Source organism: Lynx rufus, unplaced genomic scaffold (genome assembly GCF_022079265.1).
Source record: "Lynx rufus isolate CCGP_SWC_20201006 ecotype Redwood Valley unplaced genomic scaffold, mLynRuf1.p SCAF_13, whole genome shotgun sequence".
Lineage (NCBI taxonomy): Eukaryota > Metazoa > Chordata > Mammalia > Carnivora > Felidae > Lynx > Lynx rufus.
Window position 1 is genome coordinate 32,919,308 of NW_025814827.1, and position 18,446 is coordinate 32,937,753.

The 18,446-nt window shown below is 37.6% G+C and overlaps 1 protein-coding gene across 16 annotated transcripts in view; it reads right to left on the reverse strand.

The window, feature by feature from the left end:
• The window catches only part of MGA (MAX dimerization protein MGA), a 103,191-nt gene that overhangs the window by 65,285 nt on the left and 19,460 nt on the right, over positions 1–18,446 (reverse strand). For all 16 annotated transcript variants that reach the window (XM_047075269.1, XM_047075268.1, XM_047075275.1 and 13 more), the window contains exons 3-5: positions 6,883–7,828; positions 5,765–5,843; positions 5,552–5,647 (exon numbers count right to left, since the gene is read on the reverse strand). In XM_047075269.1, the coding sequence (XP_046931225.1) occupies positions 5,552–5,647; positions 5,765–5,843; positions 6,883–7,828 (1,121 nt within the window). The remainder of the gene's footprint in view (positions 1–5,551; positions 5,648–5,764; positions 5,844–6,882; positions 7,829–18,446) is intronic.

Genomic DNA, 18,446 nt, shown 5'->3' on the forward strand with positions numbered 1-18,446 from the left:
AGAGCTCTAGAAAGACTGCCATAAAGGAATTTAACATTATAACTGGCAAAAATTAATATTGATATGATAAACAGGTTGCAACAACATGGATGGAGCTAGAGTATAATGCTAAGCAAAGTAAGTCAGTCAGAGAATAACAAATACCATATATTTTCACTCGTATGTGGAATTTAAGAAACAAAACAATTGAGCAAAGGGAAAAAGAGAGAGAGAGAGAAAGAGAATTTAAGCAGACTCTTAAGTATAAAGAACTGGTCACCAGAGAGGAGGGGGATGGAGGGGGTGAATTAAATAGGTGATAGCGATTAAGGTATGTACTTGTACAATGCACTGGATGATGTATGGCATTGGAGAATCACTAATTTGGACACTTGGAGGCACCTGGGTGGCTCAGTCAGTTAAGTGTCTGATTTTGAATTTGGTTCAGGTCATTACCTAACAGTTCGTGGGTTCAAGCCCCATGTCGGACTTGACACTGATAGCACAGAGTCAGCTTGGGATCCCCTCTCCCCTCTCTCTCCAGCTTGTGCTCTCTCTCTCTCAAAATAAACAAACTTTAAAAAAGTTTAAATAAATAAATAAAAGTTGTACACTTGAAACTAATATAACAAAGGATGTTAATTGGAAATAAAAACTTTTTTTAAATTGGAGAAAAAAGATAAATCTCTGGGGCAGAGGAATTCCAAATAATTTATCCACATACTCCACCCTCAAAAAGCAGAATATGGGGCGCCTGGGTGGCTCAGTAGATTAAGCATCCAATTCTTGATTTCAGCTCAGGTTATAATCTCATGGTTCCTGAGCTTGAACCCAGCATCTGCCCCTGCACTGAAAGAATGGAGCCTGCTTGGAATGCTCTGCCCCTCCCCCTAACTTGCCTTCTTTCTCTAGCTCTCTCAAAATAAATAAACTTAAAAAAAAAAAAAAAAAAAAAAAGGAAGTGGAACATCATTCCCCACTCATTAAATATGGGCTTCCCAGTGACTTCCTTCCAAAGGTCGGTCAATGGAAAGGTCAATGATAAATCATGTTGATAAAATGTACCCTTGATATGATGGGATGAGAATGGCACTTCACCTCTGTGATCTTCCTCTTATGAACATATAACCTCAGTCTAACCATGAAAAAAATTCAGATGAATCTCAATGGAAGGACATGCTCCAAAATATTTGACCAGTACTCCTCAAAATTGTCAAGGACATGAAAAACAAAGAAAATCTGAATAATGTCCCAGCCAAGATTCTGAGATGACACGAGGACTAAAAGAGATTTCCTAGATGGAATCCTGGACCAAAAATGTAAGGAAATCCATATGAAGTATGGACCTCGGTTAATACTAATATATCAATACCATTTCACTAACTGTAACAAATGCACTATACTAATGTTAAGGAAAACTGAATGAACAGTATATGGAAACTTCTATGTTCCTAATTTTTCTACAAATATAAAACTTACCTAAAATTTTAAAAATATTAAATTGACATAAAACTGACTTGGCAGAATGAATGAGAAATGCTTCTACAAAAAGTACTTTTAAAGGTCAAAAATTGATGATAATTTCAGTTTGACAAAAATTAAATCAATTTGGATGTAGTGAAGATAGTATAGGAGAGACAAAAAATATAGTTCTGTGGAAAACAAAATTCAAACTCTTATTTCAGCAACAAAACTAACACCAAAAACGGTAACACCTTCTCAGGCTTAATATGTCTTCCACAACTTCAAAGCAAGCTCAAAAGTCTTTTCACGTTATTCAAGTTTTCAGCTCAGAAAGATTTTTTAAGTCCTTTTGTTATAACAAGTAATGAAGGGCCCCTGGATGGCTCAGTTGGTTGAGCATCCACTCTTGATTTTGGCTCAGGTCATACCTTCAGGGCCCTGAGATCAAGCCGGCATCAGGCTGCATGCTCAGCATGAAGCCTGCTTAAGATTCTTTCTCCCTCTCCCTCTCCTCTGTTCATACGCACATTTTCTCTCAAAAAATAAATAAATTCTTAAATAATGAAACTCCACAGTTATTAGAAAAGCAAAGAAATATGACATTATTTAATTGAAACTTAAATTATTTGAATCATCAATTTTTAGAAAGGGACCTTAAAAGGACCTGGAGTTGGCATCATCACTCAGTTACTACAAATACTTAGCCAACGGAAGTTATTCTGAAATTCTAAGTCTTAAGAAGCAAAGGATGAGGAATCAGGGGTATCTGCCAAAATAAAATCGAGAAAAAAAATCTAAAATAGAGCTCTATCTCACACCTTATGAATTGTACCATATAGACTACAGATTTAATGGTTTAAAAAAAAATAAAACTAAGAATACACTTGAGGGGTGCCTGGGTGGCTCAGTCGGTTACATGTCCCACCCTTGATTTCAACTCAAGTCATGATTTCACAGTCTGTGGGATGGAGGCCCAAATCAGTCTCTGTGGGGACAGCGCAGAGACTACTTGGGATGTCCTCTCTCCCTGTCTGCCCCTTCCCCACTCTCTCTCTCGCACTTGCGCTCTCTCTCAAATAAACTTTAAAAATGTTTTTAACTAGTAAAAAAAAAAAAAATCTAATATCAGCGTCTATCATTTAGAAATTGAGCATCACTATACAAATATGCTGATTTCAGTCTACTGAACAATGACAATTTCTGAAAACAATGGGTCAACCTTCCCATGTGACAACAATCTACAGATGGGACTGCCCCTTTAGAAAAGGCACCTGTGGGGCACCTGGGTGACTCAGTCGGTTAAAGCATCTGACTTCCGCTCAGGTCATGATCTCACGGTTCGTGAGTTCGAGCCCCGTGTTGGGCTGTGCTGACAGCTGAGAGCCTGGAGCCTGCTTCAGAGTCTGTGTCTCCCTCTCTCTGGCCGACCCCGCACCACCACCACCACCACCACCACCCCACCCCCAGCTCACACTCTGTCTCTCTCTCACAAATAAATATTAAAAAGTTATAAAAAAAAAAAAAATAGAAGAGGCACCTGTGCTCTAGACTGCCACAGTCCAACCTCATCCACAAAATGAGGCTTCTTTCATTTGGGTAACCTGCTTAGTTTCCAGGAGCATTTGACTCTGAACCCCCAACACCGAGAAGAAAACGTTAGATTTGACTACAATGCATGTTAGGGAAGGAAAAAACAAACTCAAATCTTAACCAGCCAGGAATTAATAGGCAAACAAACCAAAGCAAAAAGACCAGCAGGTAGCACTGAATATACTTACCTCTAGCACTAAGACTAAAACAAAGGTAAGGTTGACAGGTATTTATACATTATCAGAGTACATAACTAACAACAATAAAAAAAAAAAAATCCAAGTAGAAGGAAGAAAAAAGATACAAGACAAATTAACTGACAGAGATTAAGAATATTAAATATAATAGAAAACTGACAACAGGGATGGCCTGGGTAGCTTAGTTAGTTAAGCAGACTTTGGCTCAGGTCATGATCTCACAGTTCATGGGTTTGAGCCCTGCAACTCTGCTGTCAGCATATACCCCACTTCAGATCCTCTGTCCCCCTCTCTCTCTTTGCCCCTCCCCTGCTTGCATTCTCTGCCTCTCTCAAAATCAGTAAATAAACTTTAAAAAAATATATGAAAGCTGACAATAAATTATAATAAATGTTATTTACCAGTAAGACTATGATTTGACTGTAACTGTCGATTAAAAATCCATTGTACCTAGTCCTTATCACTTGGATTGAGATTTGCACACCTTAAGATCACACTGTCACAAGGAGTCTCATATTAAAGCAGAAGTTTTTCGGGGCGCCTGGGTGGCGCAGTCGGTTAAGCGTCCGACTTCAGCCAGGTCACGATCTCGCGGTCTGTGAGTTCGAGCCCCGCGTCAGGCTCTGGGCTGATGGCTCAGAGCCTGGAGCCTGTTTCCGATTCTGTGTCTCCCTCTCTCTCTGCCCCTCCCCCGTTCATGCTCTGTCTCTCTCTGTCCCAAAGGTGAATAGACGTTGAAAAAAAAAAAAAATAAATTAAAAAAAAAAAAAATAAAATAAAGCAGAAGTTTTTCAAGTATTATGAGCTAATTTACAAATTGAATGATCATTTCATAAATCATTTTGTTACCATATAATGCTTAGACTCTCATATAAATGATGTGCTATATAATGTAAATCAACTAGACGCTCCTTTGAAAGGAAAACTAATAGTCAAAAACTGAATAAACTACTCCAAGAAGCACACCTAAAATCAAATATACAACAAGCTAAAAAATTGAGGCATGGCTTACAATCTTTCATTTACAGGGTAAATGGAAAGTCAGAGTTACTATGATGGTAATAAATACACAGTAGTCCCTCCTAATCCACAGGGGATGCATTCAAAGACCCCCAGTGGATGCCTGAAACCACGGATAGTACTAAACCCTACCCACACACACATACACAATGTTTTTTCCTATACGTACATATCTATGATAAAGTTTAATTTATAAATTAGGGACAGTAAGAGAAAACAACAATAAAATAGAACAATTATAACAATAAACTCGAATAAAAGTTATGTGAATGTGGTCTTTCTCAAAATACACTGCGCTCAACATTCTTCTTGTGATGATGTTTGATGATAAATTGTGATGAAGTGAGGTGAATAAGGTAGGTGCTGTACCACAACATTAGGTTACTAATGACCTTCTGACGATACATCAGAAGGAGGATCATCTGCTTCTAATAAGTGAAACCATGGAAAGAGAGACTGCACATAAGAGGGGCGAGAGGGATTACTGTAGTAGATTTCATTCTTAAAATACAGGATTAAAGGGCGCCTGGGTGGCTCAGTTGGTTGAGCATCTGACTTCGGCTCAGGTCATGATCTCATGGTTCATGAGTTCGAGCCCCGCGTCGGGCTCTGTGTGGACAGCTCGGAGCCTGGAGCCTGCTTCAGATTCTGTGTCTCCCTCTCTCTCTCTGCCCCTCCCCAGCTTGCACTCTGTCTCTCCCTCTCTCAAAAATAAACATTAAAAAAAATTTTTTTTAATACAGGACTAAGCAACATAATAAAAGCCAAAGACAATTTATTACAATAAAATATAACAGTAAAATTTTTAAAGTCCCAAGCAGTACATAAAATACACAAAATATGTTTACAGCCACACAATGAGAAAGTATTCTATTTACACACTTAAACATATTACTAAGTATATAAGTAGAACCCTGCCCTCAAAAGAAAACACACATAAGCAAGAACAACTAAAATTTACAAATGAGAATGAGGGAAGAAAATATGGACTTATAAGACAGAGAAAAGAAAACACTTTCTTACTATGATACATTTTTTACATGCATAAGATATTATACGCTTCACAGACAGTATCTTCAGAGTTGGAAAGATTTTTGTTAGGATAAAAAGCATATTGACATGTTCTTAAGAGTAAGAATCAGAGAAAAACACAAGCTGAGAGAGGCACTAAAAGAAATGAAATTAAGGATGGGGGGAGAGGAGTAAAAAACAGGGAAAAGGGGGAAGGAGAAAAGGGAAAGAGAGAGAAAGGAGAGAACAAAATTGAAAATTGGCTTGTATATTTTTTTAGACAATATTACCTTCTTGAAGACCAGGATGTATCACCTGCTTGTGCCGCAAGGCCTTCAAATCTTCTATCAATTCCTTTTCCAACTGGGAAATTCTTGCTCTGCAACCTACTCAGAAAACAAACAATGACATAAGCTACTATGTATTAAAGAAAAACTAACATTTTATCTTTCATTTCTAGAGCCAAATCGGAAGTAACTCTCCTTTTATACTATTATATATACCTGGATCATTTGTGGTTGATGCCTGAAGACTACAGGGTTCTTCAGTTGTGCCATCAACTGCATGAATATCAAGAGCTTCCTATATTTAAAATAAGAAAAAAGTTCATATCATTTCTAAAAGTTTAAAAGTAAACCAGGAATGTTTTTTGATACTTCTGGTATTTTCTAAATGTTCTATACTAACAGTACTTAAATGATCAGAAGGAAAAAAAGAAGTCAAAAACTGTGAATATGCTCAGCTGACATAAAATGACGTTTATGCCAATTTACATACTGATTTCCTACAGTTTATATATATTGCATACTCAGCAATTAACAAGGAAAGAGGAAAAGACCAGCTAAAGAGAATTCAACATCTCTGTAAGCCAATTTTGAAATACCAGTCTCCTAAAAAGACCTAAAAGAGGGGCGCCTGGGTGGCGCAGTCGGTTAAGCGTCCGACTTCAGCCAGGTCACGATCTCGCGGTCCGTGAGTCCGAGCCCCGTGTCGGGCTCTGGGCTGATGGCTCAGAGCCTGGAGCCTGTTCCGATTCTGTGTCTCCCTCTCTCTCTGCCCCTCCCCCGTTCATGCTCTGTCTCTCTCTGTCCCAAAAAAAATAAATAAACGTTGAAAAAAAAAAATTAAAAAAAAAAAAAGACCTAAAAGAAAAATAATCTAATTGAAGAGTTGGGAGTAAAATAAAGAAACTATCCATGTGTGAGACAACAGTATTTATAAGACCACATTTAGTTCTCCGGGGGTACTCTGTTATTGATGAGTATCAGAGGATGGGGTATCCCAAAACATTTAGTCAACTTTTCACGTATTTATGCTTTTTAAAGTCCATGATAATGTAAATGCCACAAGGATCCAATGATTTTTTAAACTCCAGCTAAACACAGTATAAAAATTAAAAACTGAGATCTAAGTATACATAATTATTTAAGTCCATTCAAACAAAATATCTTAAGTGGTGCCTTGTAATAAAACCGAACATTTTGCAGATACTCCTCTCCGCACACATATACCCTCACACTAATAGCTGCATTTGAAAGAACTAGATTGAGTTATTTATCAACTAGTATATAATTCAAGAATCACTATTTGACCCTAGAAGGAAAGCTGAAAATGATCTTACCTTTGATTCAAAGGAAACAAAGAGAACACCATCCACATCTTCCAGATCAGGCTTCACATCTGGAAAGGTAATCCCAGGACCTATAGGAGTGGTCTTTGTAGAAGGTAAAGACTTTCCTGCGTTTTTAGGTGGTCTCCCTGCCTTAGAAAGTTTCAATTTTCGTGGCCTTCCTCTTTTTCCAGAGACATTTGAAGGGGTATTCTGATTAGCACTCACAACCTTGGTGACTGTTGAAATCTTAAGCATAGTTCTCCTTCTGCCCAAGTCCTCTTTTCCGAAAAATGAGTCTCCAGCAGAATTCTTTGAACTGTCAGGTATTCTTTCTGTGGTAGTGCTGTCCGATATCTCAGGATATTTCCATTGAGGCTCTTTAAGTAAGGGATACTTCTGTACCACCCCAAGTTCTGGTGAATGTTTTCTAAGATCATTTTCTGATTCCTTGCCTAAGCAGAAGTCAGTCTCATTGGAATTTTCAACGTATGTAGGCAAATAGTCTAATTCTGTCAGTATAGAAGATTTATCTTTTCGAGATGTGGAAAGTATGTTATCAGGGAGCTCAGAAATCTTCACTGTGCTTTTAGTGACAGCGCAGGGCTCCAGATAGACTACCGGCATCTTTCCAGCATCTAACTTGAACATTTTAGCTTGAGCAACACCTGATGGGCTATTGGGTAGCCATTTAGAAGACGGATGGTCAGCTTCTAGGTTATCAACTTTATTGTGTCTCTTTAGCTGTTTCTCTAATATAGGATCATCATCACTGTTTGAGTATACATCTGTTTCTTCATCTGTCTCTTCTTGTTTTACAGTTACCCCTTCTGGGCACTCAGCAAGCTCATACTCATAATCATCTACAGGTTCCTCTTTAATAACAACATTGAAGTTTCCATCCGGGTCTAATGGTGATGTTACATGGGAGCCGTCTTCAAAATTGTTGGCAACAAGACTGAAGAGACGGGAGGGAGGTTAAAAAGGGCAAAATTATCAGTAAGACTCAGGAGTAAAAAAGAAAGACTACTGGAAACCAAGCAACACATAAGATTTTATGAGCCATTCTTCAAAAAAAAAAAAAAAAAAGTGTAACTTAACAAGATTCTCAAAAGCAGTTTACCACCATCACACTTTTACAATTTTCATCAATTTCTCATAAAAAATATAGAAAAATGAGTACAGTATCACTAAATCAAAACTCAGATATAACACTTATTTTTCAAATACACTCAATTTTGAAAGTCAGCTGGCACTGACCCAATATTAAATTCTAGAACTAATCGACACATCAATTAACTACTGACAATAAAGAGCAAACCAGTGTCCACTACAATTAAGAACTGCAATATGGGGGGGGGGGTGCCTGGGTGGCTCAGTCCATTAAACGTCCAGCTCTTGGTTTCGGCTCAGGTCATTATTTCACAGTTCGTGATTTCAAGCCCCATTATCATGAGTTTGAGCCACCAACTGGATGGGCCCTGTGCTCTCAGCACAGAGCCCACTCTGGATCCTCTGTCTCCCCACCTCTCTCTGCCCCTCCCCCGTTCACGGGTACCCTCTCAAAATTATACAAACATTGAAAAAAAAAGAAAGAAATGTGGGGCAGCTGGATGGCTCAGTTGGTTAAGCATCCAACTTAGGCTCACGTCACGCTCTCACATTTTGTGGGTTCAAGCCTCACATTGGGATCTGCGCTGACACCTCAGAACCTAGAGCCTGCTTTGGACTCTGCGTCTCCCTCTGTCTCTGCCCCTCCCCCACTCATGCTCAGTCAGTCTCTCCCTCTCTCTCTCTCAAAACTAAAAATAAAATTAAAAATAAAAAAAGAATCGCAATATAGGGGGCACCTGGGGTGGTTCAGTCACTTTAAGAATCTGACTTCAGCAAAGGTCACAATCTCATGGTTCCTGAGTTCAAGACTAGCATCAGGCTCTGTGCTGACAGTGAGGAGCCTGCCTGAGATTCTCTCTCCTCTCTCAGCCCTGACCCTACTTGTGCCCATGCACACGCTCTCCCTCTCAAAATAAATAAACTTTAAAAAAAAAAAAAAAAAAAGGAATTGCGACATGGGGGCAACTGGGTGGCTCAGTCCCTTGATCGTCCAACTCCTGATTTCAGCTCATGTCATCATCTCAGGGATGTTAGATCAAGTCCCACATCAGGCTCCATGCTGGGTGTGCAGCCTGCTTAAGATTCCCTCACTCTCTCCCTCTCCCTCTGTTCCCCCCTACCCCTCCACTGGCACTGTCTCTCTTAAAAGGAAAAAAAAAAAAAAAAAAGAATTGCAATAAACAACAGGGAAGTACTTTCAAACTGCTTCATTTGTTTTGGGATAAAATTCATAAAACATAAAACATAACAGGGAGCATGGCTGGCTCAGCTGGTAGAGCATGTGACTCTTCATCTTGGGGTTGTAAGCTCAAGCCTCATGTTGGGTGTAGAGATTACTAAAAAATAAAATATTTAAAAAAACCATAAAACAGGGGCGCCTGGGTGGCTCAGTCAGTTGAGCGTCCGACTTCGGCTCAGGTCATGATCTTGGTTCGAGCCCTGCATCGGGCTCTGTGCTAACAGCTCAGAGCCTTGAGCCTGCTTCGGATTCTGTGTCTCCCTCTCTCTCTCTGCCCCTCCCTGGCTCATCCTCTGTCTCTCTTTCTCTCTCTGTCAAAAATAAATAAATGTTTGCAATTTAAAAAAACAAAACAAAACATAACATTTTAACCATTTAATAATGTACAAGCCAGCAGTATTTTTTAGTATATTCACAATGTTGTTGCCAGGTTATTTTCAACTTTGAAACGGAAAAACTCACTTTCAATGTAATGAATCAACCATTAACTCTTCCTAAATAAAAGGTTAGGGTAGCTGAAGTCAAGTACATACGACCCAGGTAAATTCAGTGTTTATAATTCATCACACACACAAAAAAAAAAATCATCTTTTTACTTTCCCCCTCCTATATGTAATGAAAGCATATAAATTGTACCAATGTATCTTGAGGACATGTTAATACTACTCACTAATCCAATTAGAGTCACTTATCTTGGTAAAATTTTTCATTTATCTCAAATACACAAAAGCAACCCTAACAACAATGTACAGTTATTCATTTCTTGCACAACTTAAGATCTTGTTTGACCTTACTCAAAAATCCTTCAGTGGAAGACTTCCACTTCCAGTGAGAATGCAGAAGATTACAAAGATAATCACTTGTGTCTTAACAATTAGAAAACACCAGATAAATTAAAAAAAAAAAAAACTTTTTCTTCTTCTTCAAAGGCAATGAAGACCTACAGTCACAAATGCAAATAAACTGAATTCTAGACAGGGACCAGCCTTCTCTAGGAGACCCGCAGATTACTACACTGCTTTCAACCCTGAGTACCATTTACACTGCCTGAAGCAAAAGTGAAGGAAGAAAAAAAGCAGTCATACACAAAGGATCTTTAGTCTGACACAGAGGAACTAGTCAAACTTTCAATGCCTGAGAATGGGCAGACTAGAATCTAGAGAAACCCAAACAGAAAACTAGTCCTTATTCCTACCAATTACCACCCCCCCACCCCGCCCCCAGAATAACAAGTGGTGATGCAGAAGCTGGCCTGAAAACTGAGAACCTACAGTCTCCCAGCACTTAGATTCCAAGTTCCTATCAGAGGAGCGCAATCCTTTCCTTAACACATCTGAATCCATGAATGAGCTGAAATTTATTAAGCAAATCACCTAAGGGGGCCTGGATGGTACAGTGGGCTAAGCATCTGACTCTTGATTTTGACTTAGGTCATGATCTTGTGGTTTGTCGGTCTGAGCCCCCACATCGGGCTCTGCGCTGACAGCTCGGGGCCTGGAACCTGCTCCAGATTCTGTGTCTCCCTCACTCTCACTAGCCCTCCTCCACTCGTGCTGTCTCAAAAATAAATAAATATTAAAAAAAAAAAAAAAAAAAAGGATACCAAAAAAGGGGGGGGGGTCAAAAATCTGAGGGACAACATCAAATGACCTAACATACTAGTAATTGCACTTTTTAAGAGGCATTAAGAAAGGAAAGCATTTGGAGAGAAAAAAGAACAAAAATATTCCAAAAGTTGGGGCGCCTGGGTGGCTTGGTCGGTTAAGCGGTCAACCGGTCATGATCTCACGGTCTGTGAGTTCGAGCCCCGCATCGGGCTCTGTGCTGACAGCGGAGCCTGTTTCAGATTCTGTGTCTCCCTCTCTCTCTGCTCCTCCCCTGTTCATGCTCTGTCTCTCTCTGTCTCAAAAATAAATAAATGTTAAAAAAAATTTTTTTTTTAAATAAAAAAAAAAATTCCAAAAGTGAAAGTTTTAACCCACAGATCCAAGAAGCTCAGCCAATGCCAAGAAGAATAAATACAATGGCTTTCAGAAAGCCATACCTAGGCACGTAAAGAGAAGGCTGCCAAAAATTGAAGATCAAGAGAAAAACCTTACAAACATCAGAGGAAAAATGACACGTTATGGTAGAGAAACAACAGTAAGATGAGCTATTTACCAAAAACAATTTAAGTCAGAAAACAATAGACTGATACCCATCATAAAGTAATGAAAGAATCAACCTAATGTTCTGTATCCAACAAAAGAAGACTTCAAAGATAAAGACATTTTCTAACAGCTGAAACAAGTCAGACTGTACAAGAACTACTGCCTCCTAAGGTCAGAAACAAGATAAGGATGTTAGTTAGCTCTCGCAACTTAGACTCAATTGTGCTAAAGGCCTCTACCAGGGTGATCAGGAAAGAAACAGAAATAAAAAATATCCAGACTGAAAAGGAAAAAGTGAAATTCTCTATTCACAGATGACATTATCTTGTATGTAGAAAATACTGAGAAAACCGCTAAAACACTACTGGAACTAATAAACGAGTTTAGTAAAACTACAAGATCCAAAACTAATACACAGACAGACATTTCTACAAATGAGAAACAAATATCACAAATGCAAGAGAAAAAAATTCCATTTACATTTACAATAGAAGCAGCAAGATTAAATTACCTAGAAATAAACTGAACCAAAAAGTATAAAACCTGTACAAAGAAAACTAAAAAACACTTTTGGAAAAAATTAAAGACAACTTTAATAAAAAAAAAACAAAAAAAAAACACCCTGTGTTTATGCACTATAAGACCTAATATTGGTACAACAGCAGTACTCCCTAAAAGGCGATCCACAGATTCAACACAATTCCTATCAAAATCCCACCTGGAACTTGTATAAAAATCCAAAAGCTGATCTTACATTTCATATGAAAATGCAAGGATCTCAAAATAACCCCAAAAATCTTGACAAATATGAATGAAGTTCTCTAAAACTTGTATTTCCCAATTTCAAAACTCACTATCAAAGCTATAATAAACATAACAGTGTGACGATACTGGCATAAGACTAAACACAGAGCTCAAATGAACTTAATTCAGAGTCTAGTAATGAACTGCACATTTATATTAAGTGATTTTCAACTGCCGAAGGTGCCAAAACAATTCAGTGGGTAAAGAATGGGCTTATGTTATTCATAGTAGCTAAAAAGTAGGGGGCACCTGGGTGGCTCAGTTAAGCATGTGACTCTTGATCTCATAGTAATGATCTCACTGTTCGGGAGTTCAAGTCCCATGTTTAGCTCTACAAGGATAGCACAGAGCCTCTTCTTGGGATTTTCTCTCCCTCTCTCACTGCCCCTCCCCCACCATATCTCTTGAAATAAACTTAAAATTTTTTAATAAAAATAAAAAATTTTTTAAATTAACTAAAAAGTAAAAATAAAGTAAAAAGTGGAAATAGCCTTAATGTCTATGAAGTGATCAGTGAATTAAGTAAAATGTGCCATACCCATACAAGATTATCATTCAGAGATAAAAGAAATGAAGCATAGACACACACCAACATGGATGAACCTTCAAAATGTTATGCTAAATAAAAGACCACACATATTATATAATTCTACTTATGAATGTCCAAAACAGACAAATCCATATAGACAAAATGGGGACAGTTGTGTGTGGATGGGGTGGGGTTGAGGAGGGGATGCAAAAAAAAAAAAATGGGGTGTGATGACTAACAGAGGGCAAGGAGTTTTCTTTATGGGGTGATGAAAATGTCCCAAAATATCTGGTCATGGCTGTACAATTCTACTGAGTATACTAAAACCACTAAACTGTACACTTTAAAAGGGTGAATTTCGGGGCACCCAGGTAGCTCGTAAGGTTAAGCGTCCAAGTTCAACTCTTGATTTTGACAGTCATGATCAAGCCCCACGTCAGGTTCCACGCTGAGAGTTGTGCCTGTTTGAAATATTCGCACACACGTGCGCATGCTCTCTCTCACTCTCTCCCCCCCCCACCCTGCCCCTCTCCCCAGCTAAAGTTCTCTCTCTCTCTAATTAAAAAAATAAATAAATATAAGAGTGAATTTTATGGCAGTGAGTTAATCTCAATTTTTAGGAAGTTAAAAATATACACTAACGGAAGTTCTTTGAATGGACAGGAAATGAACCAATGTGAAAATGGATCCAAGAATGAATGAAAAATAGATGTGAGTAAATATAAAACATTTGTTATTTAAATGACTACTGACTGTTTAAAGCAAATAAAGTAACAGTGTTTGAGGAATTTATAACATACATACAAAGACACAAATTATAAGAACTATGCTTATAATTAGCTCTTCAAGTCCTGTTATAATTGAATTCCACTTTTAAAATAAGGACACACAGGGGCGCCTGGGTGGCGCAGTCGGTTAAGCGTCCGACTTCAGCCAGGTCACGATCTCGCGGTCCGTGAGTTCGAGCCCCGCGTCGGGCTCTGGGCTGATGGCTCAGAGCCTGGAGCCTGTTTCCGATTCTGTGTCTCCCTCTCTCTCTGCCCCTCCCCCGTTCATGCTCTGTCTCTCTCTGTCCCCAAAAAAATAAACGTTGAAAAAAAAATTAAAAAATAAAATAAAATAAGGACACACACTATAATCTTTACAAACACTGCAATGCACTGAACTGTGTCCCTCTCAAATTCTTATGTTAAAGTCCTAACTCCCAATATGATTGTACATAGTCTTGAAGATGTAATTAAAGTTAAATAATGTCATAAAGATAGGGAAAGATCTCTCCCCACACTACATTAGGACAAAGCTGGAAGGCAGCGGTGTACAAGCCAGGATGAGAGCTTTCAAAAGAAATAGAACCCTGCCAAACCATTCTCTTGGTTCCAAACCATTCTCCAGAACTGCTGGAAAACTAATTTTCACTGTTTAAGCCACAGTTGATGCTATTTTGTTATGTCAACCTGAGCAGACTAATAAAACCACTTCTAAAAATGGAATTGTCAAGATGTAATACTTAAAAATTAGCCATATTAGTGATAAAAAATAAATGTAAATGAACAAAATATCCTAAATAAAAGTCAAAAGATTTTAACAGTGAACAAAAAGTTCCAACTATAAGCTGTTTAAACACACACACACACACACACACACACACACACAATTTGAATATAAGGACAGACAGAGACAGATTCAAAGTGAAAGAAGGGAAAAGATAAGTCACGTCAACAAAATGAGAAAGCCAATGTGGCTCAATAACATCAAAGTAGACTTTAAAAATAATTATCATCAAAGATAAAGAGGAACCTTGTAAAAGTTTTATGGATTCAACTCATCCAAAAGACAAGAATCCTAAAGTATATATACCTTATCATATAGCTTCAAGATACTTGAAGCAAAAAATTTTTAGTACTGAAAAGAAAAACAGACAAGTACATGACTTTGGTGGGAGATTTTAACACACCTTTCTCAGTAACTGATAGGACATACAGACAAACAGACAATTAAGGAGAAAGAAGACATGAACAATACTGTTATACTTACCTGAGAAAACTACCAAACATTACGTAATACATAAATTTTCAAGCGTGCACTTAGTATTTTTTTTTAATGTTTATTTATTTTTGAAAGAGAGAGAAAGAGAGCAAGCAAGCAGGGGAGTGGCAGAAAGAGAGGGAGACACAGAATCTGAAGCAGGCTCCAGGCTCTGAGCTGTCAGCACAGAGCCTGACGTGGGACTAGAACTCATGAACCACAAAACCATGACCTCAGCCAAAGTCACTTAACCAACTTAGCCACCCAAGGGGCCCCAAGAGTGCACTTAGTATTAACCAAAACTAATCATATGCTAGACAATAAAGCAAAGATATAATAAATTTGTATTTCAAAGGTTTTAAGTTACATGTTCTCTAACAAGAGAATCAAGCTATAAATCGATACTAAGTATCAATACAACGTATCAAAATTTGCAGAAGGTACCTAAACCAATGCTCAGAGGAAATTTTATACCTTTAAATAAAAGGTCTAAATCAATTATAATAGTCAGGAGTTGATAAACTTTTTTGTGAAGTGCTAGATAGTAAAAATGTTAGGCTTTGAGGTCCATACAATCTGTTACAACTATTCAACTCTGCTACAGTAACATAAAAGAAACACAGACAATATGTAAACAAGTAAGCACAACTGGATTCCAAATCATGGACACCAAAATTTCAATTCTATTTCGTTTTCACAGGTGACAAAATATTACTCTTCTTTTACTTTTTCCCTATTTAAAAATATTAAAATCTTAGTTTGCAGGCCATGTAAAACAAATGGCAGGCTAGGTATGGTTCTCGAGGTCTTAGTCAGCTAACCCCCATTCTAACGTTAACACAGGCAAATTAAACCAAAAGCAAGTAAAAAGAAGGAAATAAAAATGGGGGGGGGTCAATGAAACAGAAAAGAGAAACTGAATTTGTGATTTGAAACCTGCCAAAAAAGAAAACTCCATGGATTCCCTGATGAAATCTAACACATAATGAATAATCTTGCACAAACCTGGGAGAATACAACAGTTTACAATTTATTTTTTAAGCTTATAGATTTATTTTTGAGAGACACAGGAACAGTGCAGGTGGGGGAGGGGCAGGGAGAGGGGGGGAGAGAGAGAGAGAGAGAGAGAGAGAGAGAGAGAGAGAGAGAGAGAATCCCAAGCCAAGCTCTGTCTGAACATCTGTCTGAAGTCTGAAGTTGTCTGAACTTCTCCCTTGCAAAAATTTCACTTAAGTGGTGAAAAATGGCTTTTTCCTTACCTGTTTAACAGCTTTATTTATAAATTATGTAACACAAAATCGACATCTTTTTTCAAATTTCCTTCATCTATTTTACCCATCCCCCCACTAACCTCTCCTTGGCAACCACCAGTTTGTTCTCTATATTTAAGAGTCTGGTTTTTAGGGTTTTTTTCCTTCTACATTCTTTTCTGAAATTCTCTTTCTTAAATTTTGAGTGAAATCATATATTTTCTTTCCCTGATTTATTTCACTTAGCTTTATATACTCTAGATCCATCCTTGTTATTGCAAATGGCACAATCTCATCCTTTTTAGGGCTGAATAATATTCCATTGTATGTATTTACATCTTTATCCGTTCATCTTTGAATGGACACTTGAGTTCTTTCCATATCTTAGCTATTGTTAAGTAATGCTGCAATAAACATAGGGGTAGCACATATCTGTTGAAATTAGTATTTTCATTTTTGGAGGGGTAATCCAATTTTGGGGGGTAATCCTCCAATAAAAGGATTAAGGGATCAAGTGATAATCCTATTAAAAAAATTTTTTTTACAAACTCCATACTGTGTTCCAGAGTGGCTGCACCAGCATACATTCCCGTCAACAGTGCACAAGGGATCCTTTGTCTGTGTATCCTCACCAACACTAATTTCTTGAAACACTTTCTTACACCATACACAAAAATAAACTCAAAACAAAGACCTAAATGTGAGACCTGAAACCATAAAACTGCTAGAGGAAAACAAACACAAGCAGTTATCTCTTTGACATCATCTCAGAAACATTTTTCTAGATACATCTCCGTTGGTAAGGGAAACAAAAGCAAAATTAAACTACTGGGACTACACCAAGATAAAGAGCTTTTGCACAACAAAGGAAATCATCAACAAAATAAAAAGACAACCTACAGAAGGGGAGAGGATATCTGCAAACAATATACCCAATTAGGGGTTAATACTCAAAATATATACAGAACTTTTACAAGTCAACACTAAAAAAATAGTAATAATCCAATTAAAAGTGGGCAGAGAACAGGAACTGACATTTTTCCAAAGAAAACCTACAGATGGCCAACACAAGAAAAATGTTCAACATCACAAATCATCAGGGAAATGCATATCAAAGCCATAAACTTATCACCTCACACCTATCAGAACGGCTAAAATCAAAAGCACAAGAAATAAAATCCACCCATTTTAAGTGACAACTCAAGGCTTTTTAACAAATTTATAATTTTGCCATCCAGTTTCCTTCATCTTTTTTTAAAAGGCTTATAAGCAAAACAAGCCCTCTTTTTCCTTTCCCTGTTATGTCAATTTTTAAATAAATTCATATAAAAATGTCATTCTCTATCAATTAATTGAGGATTAACATTTAATGTAAGTTCTCTAATTATCTTCAATTTCAAGATAATAACTTCCACGATGTAGAAAAAAAATCTGTATTTTCTTTTCCCTTAGTCACACCACCTGAATTTTGTTTTCAGTAGCAGAGAACTTCATGAAGCTAGATGTTGGCTGTTACTGCAGTAATTGCTTTCACATTTTCCTGGGAAATTAAACTTGTTCAGTTAGAAAGGTTCTCAGAAAGGATCTCTCCTTATCTTCCAATAAAAACTTTATGCATAATGCATGAAAATTTGTCTTGGCGGGAGGATTTTGCAAAGAACCCTGAAATTTCATACTTCGAAGAAGCCTCTATCCAAATAAATTAGGTGAAAGATTATTTAAGCAAGAATATAAGCAAAACCAACAATTTGTACAATTTAAAAAAAAAGGATTACTTTTTTGATAATAATCAATGCAACAAATAAACAGGATATGTGCCATCACTCTGAAACACATTTAAAAAGCTGTAAGTGCTATAGATAAAACTCAGTCAACATTTACTGAGCACCTAAAACATGCCATTATATTTTCTTGGGCACAGGAATTATTGCCAAAACAAATAAAGCACAGTCACTACATTCAAGGAATTTACACACCAGTACAGGAGACATACAAGACGACAACATGGTACTTAATAGATGCTATTATAAACATATGTACAGGTAACTACTGATGCACCTTAGAAGAAACTATAACATAATGCCTTCCATGAAACTGGTTATTAGATTAACAGAAAAAAGAAATCCACTGGAAAATGGAAATGTAAAATGCAGAAGAAAACAAAGAGCTCCTAGAAACTGAAATCTGGGTTAGGGTGCCTGAGTGGCTCAGTTGGTTAAACGTCCAGCTCTTGGTTTTGGCTTAGGTCATGATCTCATGGGTTCAAGCCCCACATCAGGCTCTGTGCTGGCAGTGAAGAGCATGCTTGGGATTCTCTCTCTACCCCCTTCTTCCTCTGCCTCTCCCCCACTCACGCTGTTTCTGTCTCTCCCAAAATAAATAAACAAGAAAGAAAGAAAGAAAGAAAGAAAGAAAGAAAGAAAGAAAGAAAGAAAGAAAGAGAAAAAGAAAGAGAAAAAGAAAGA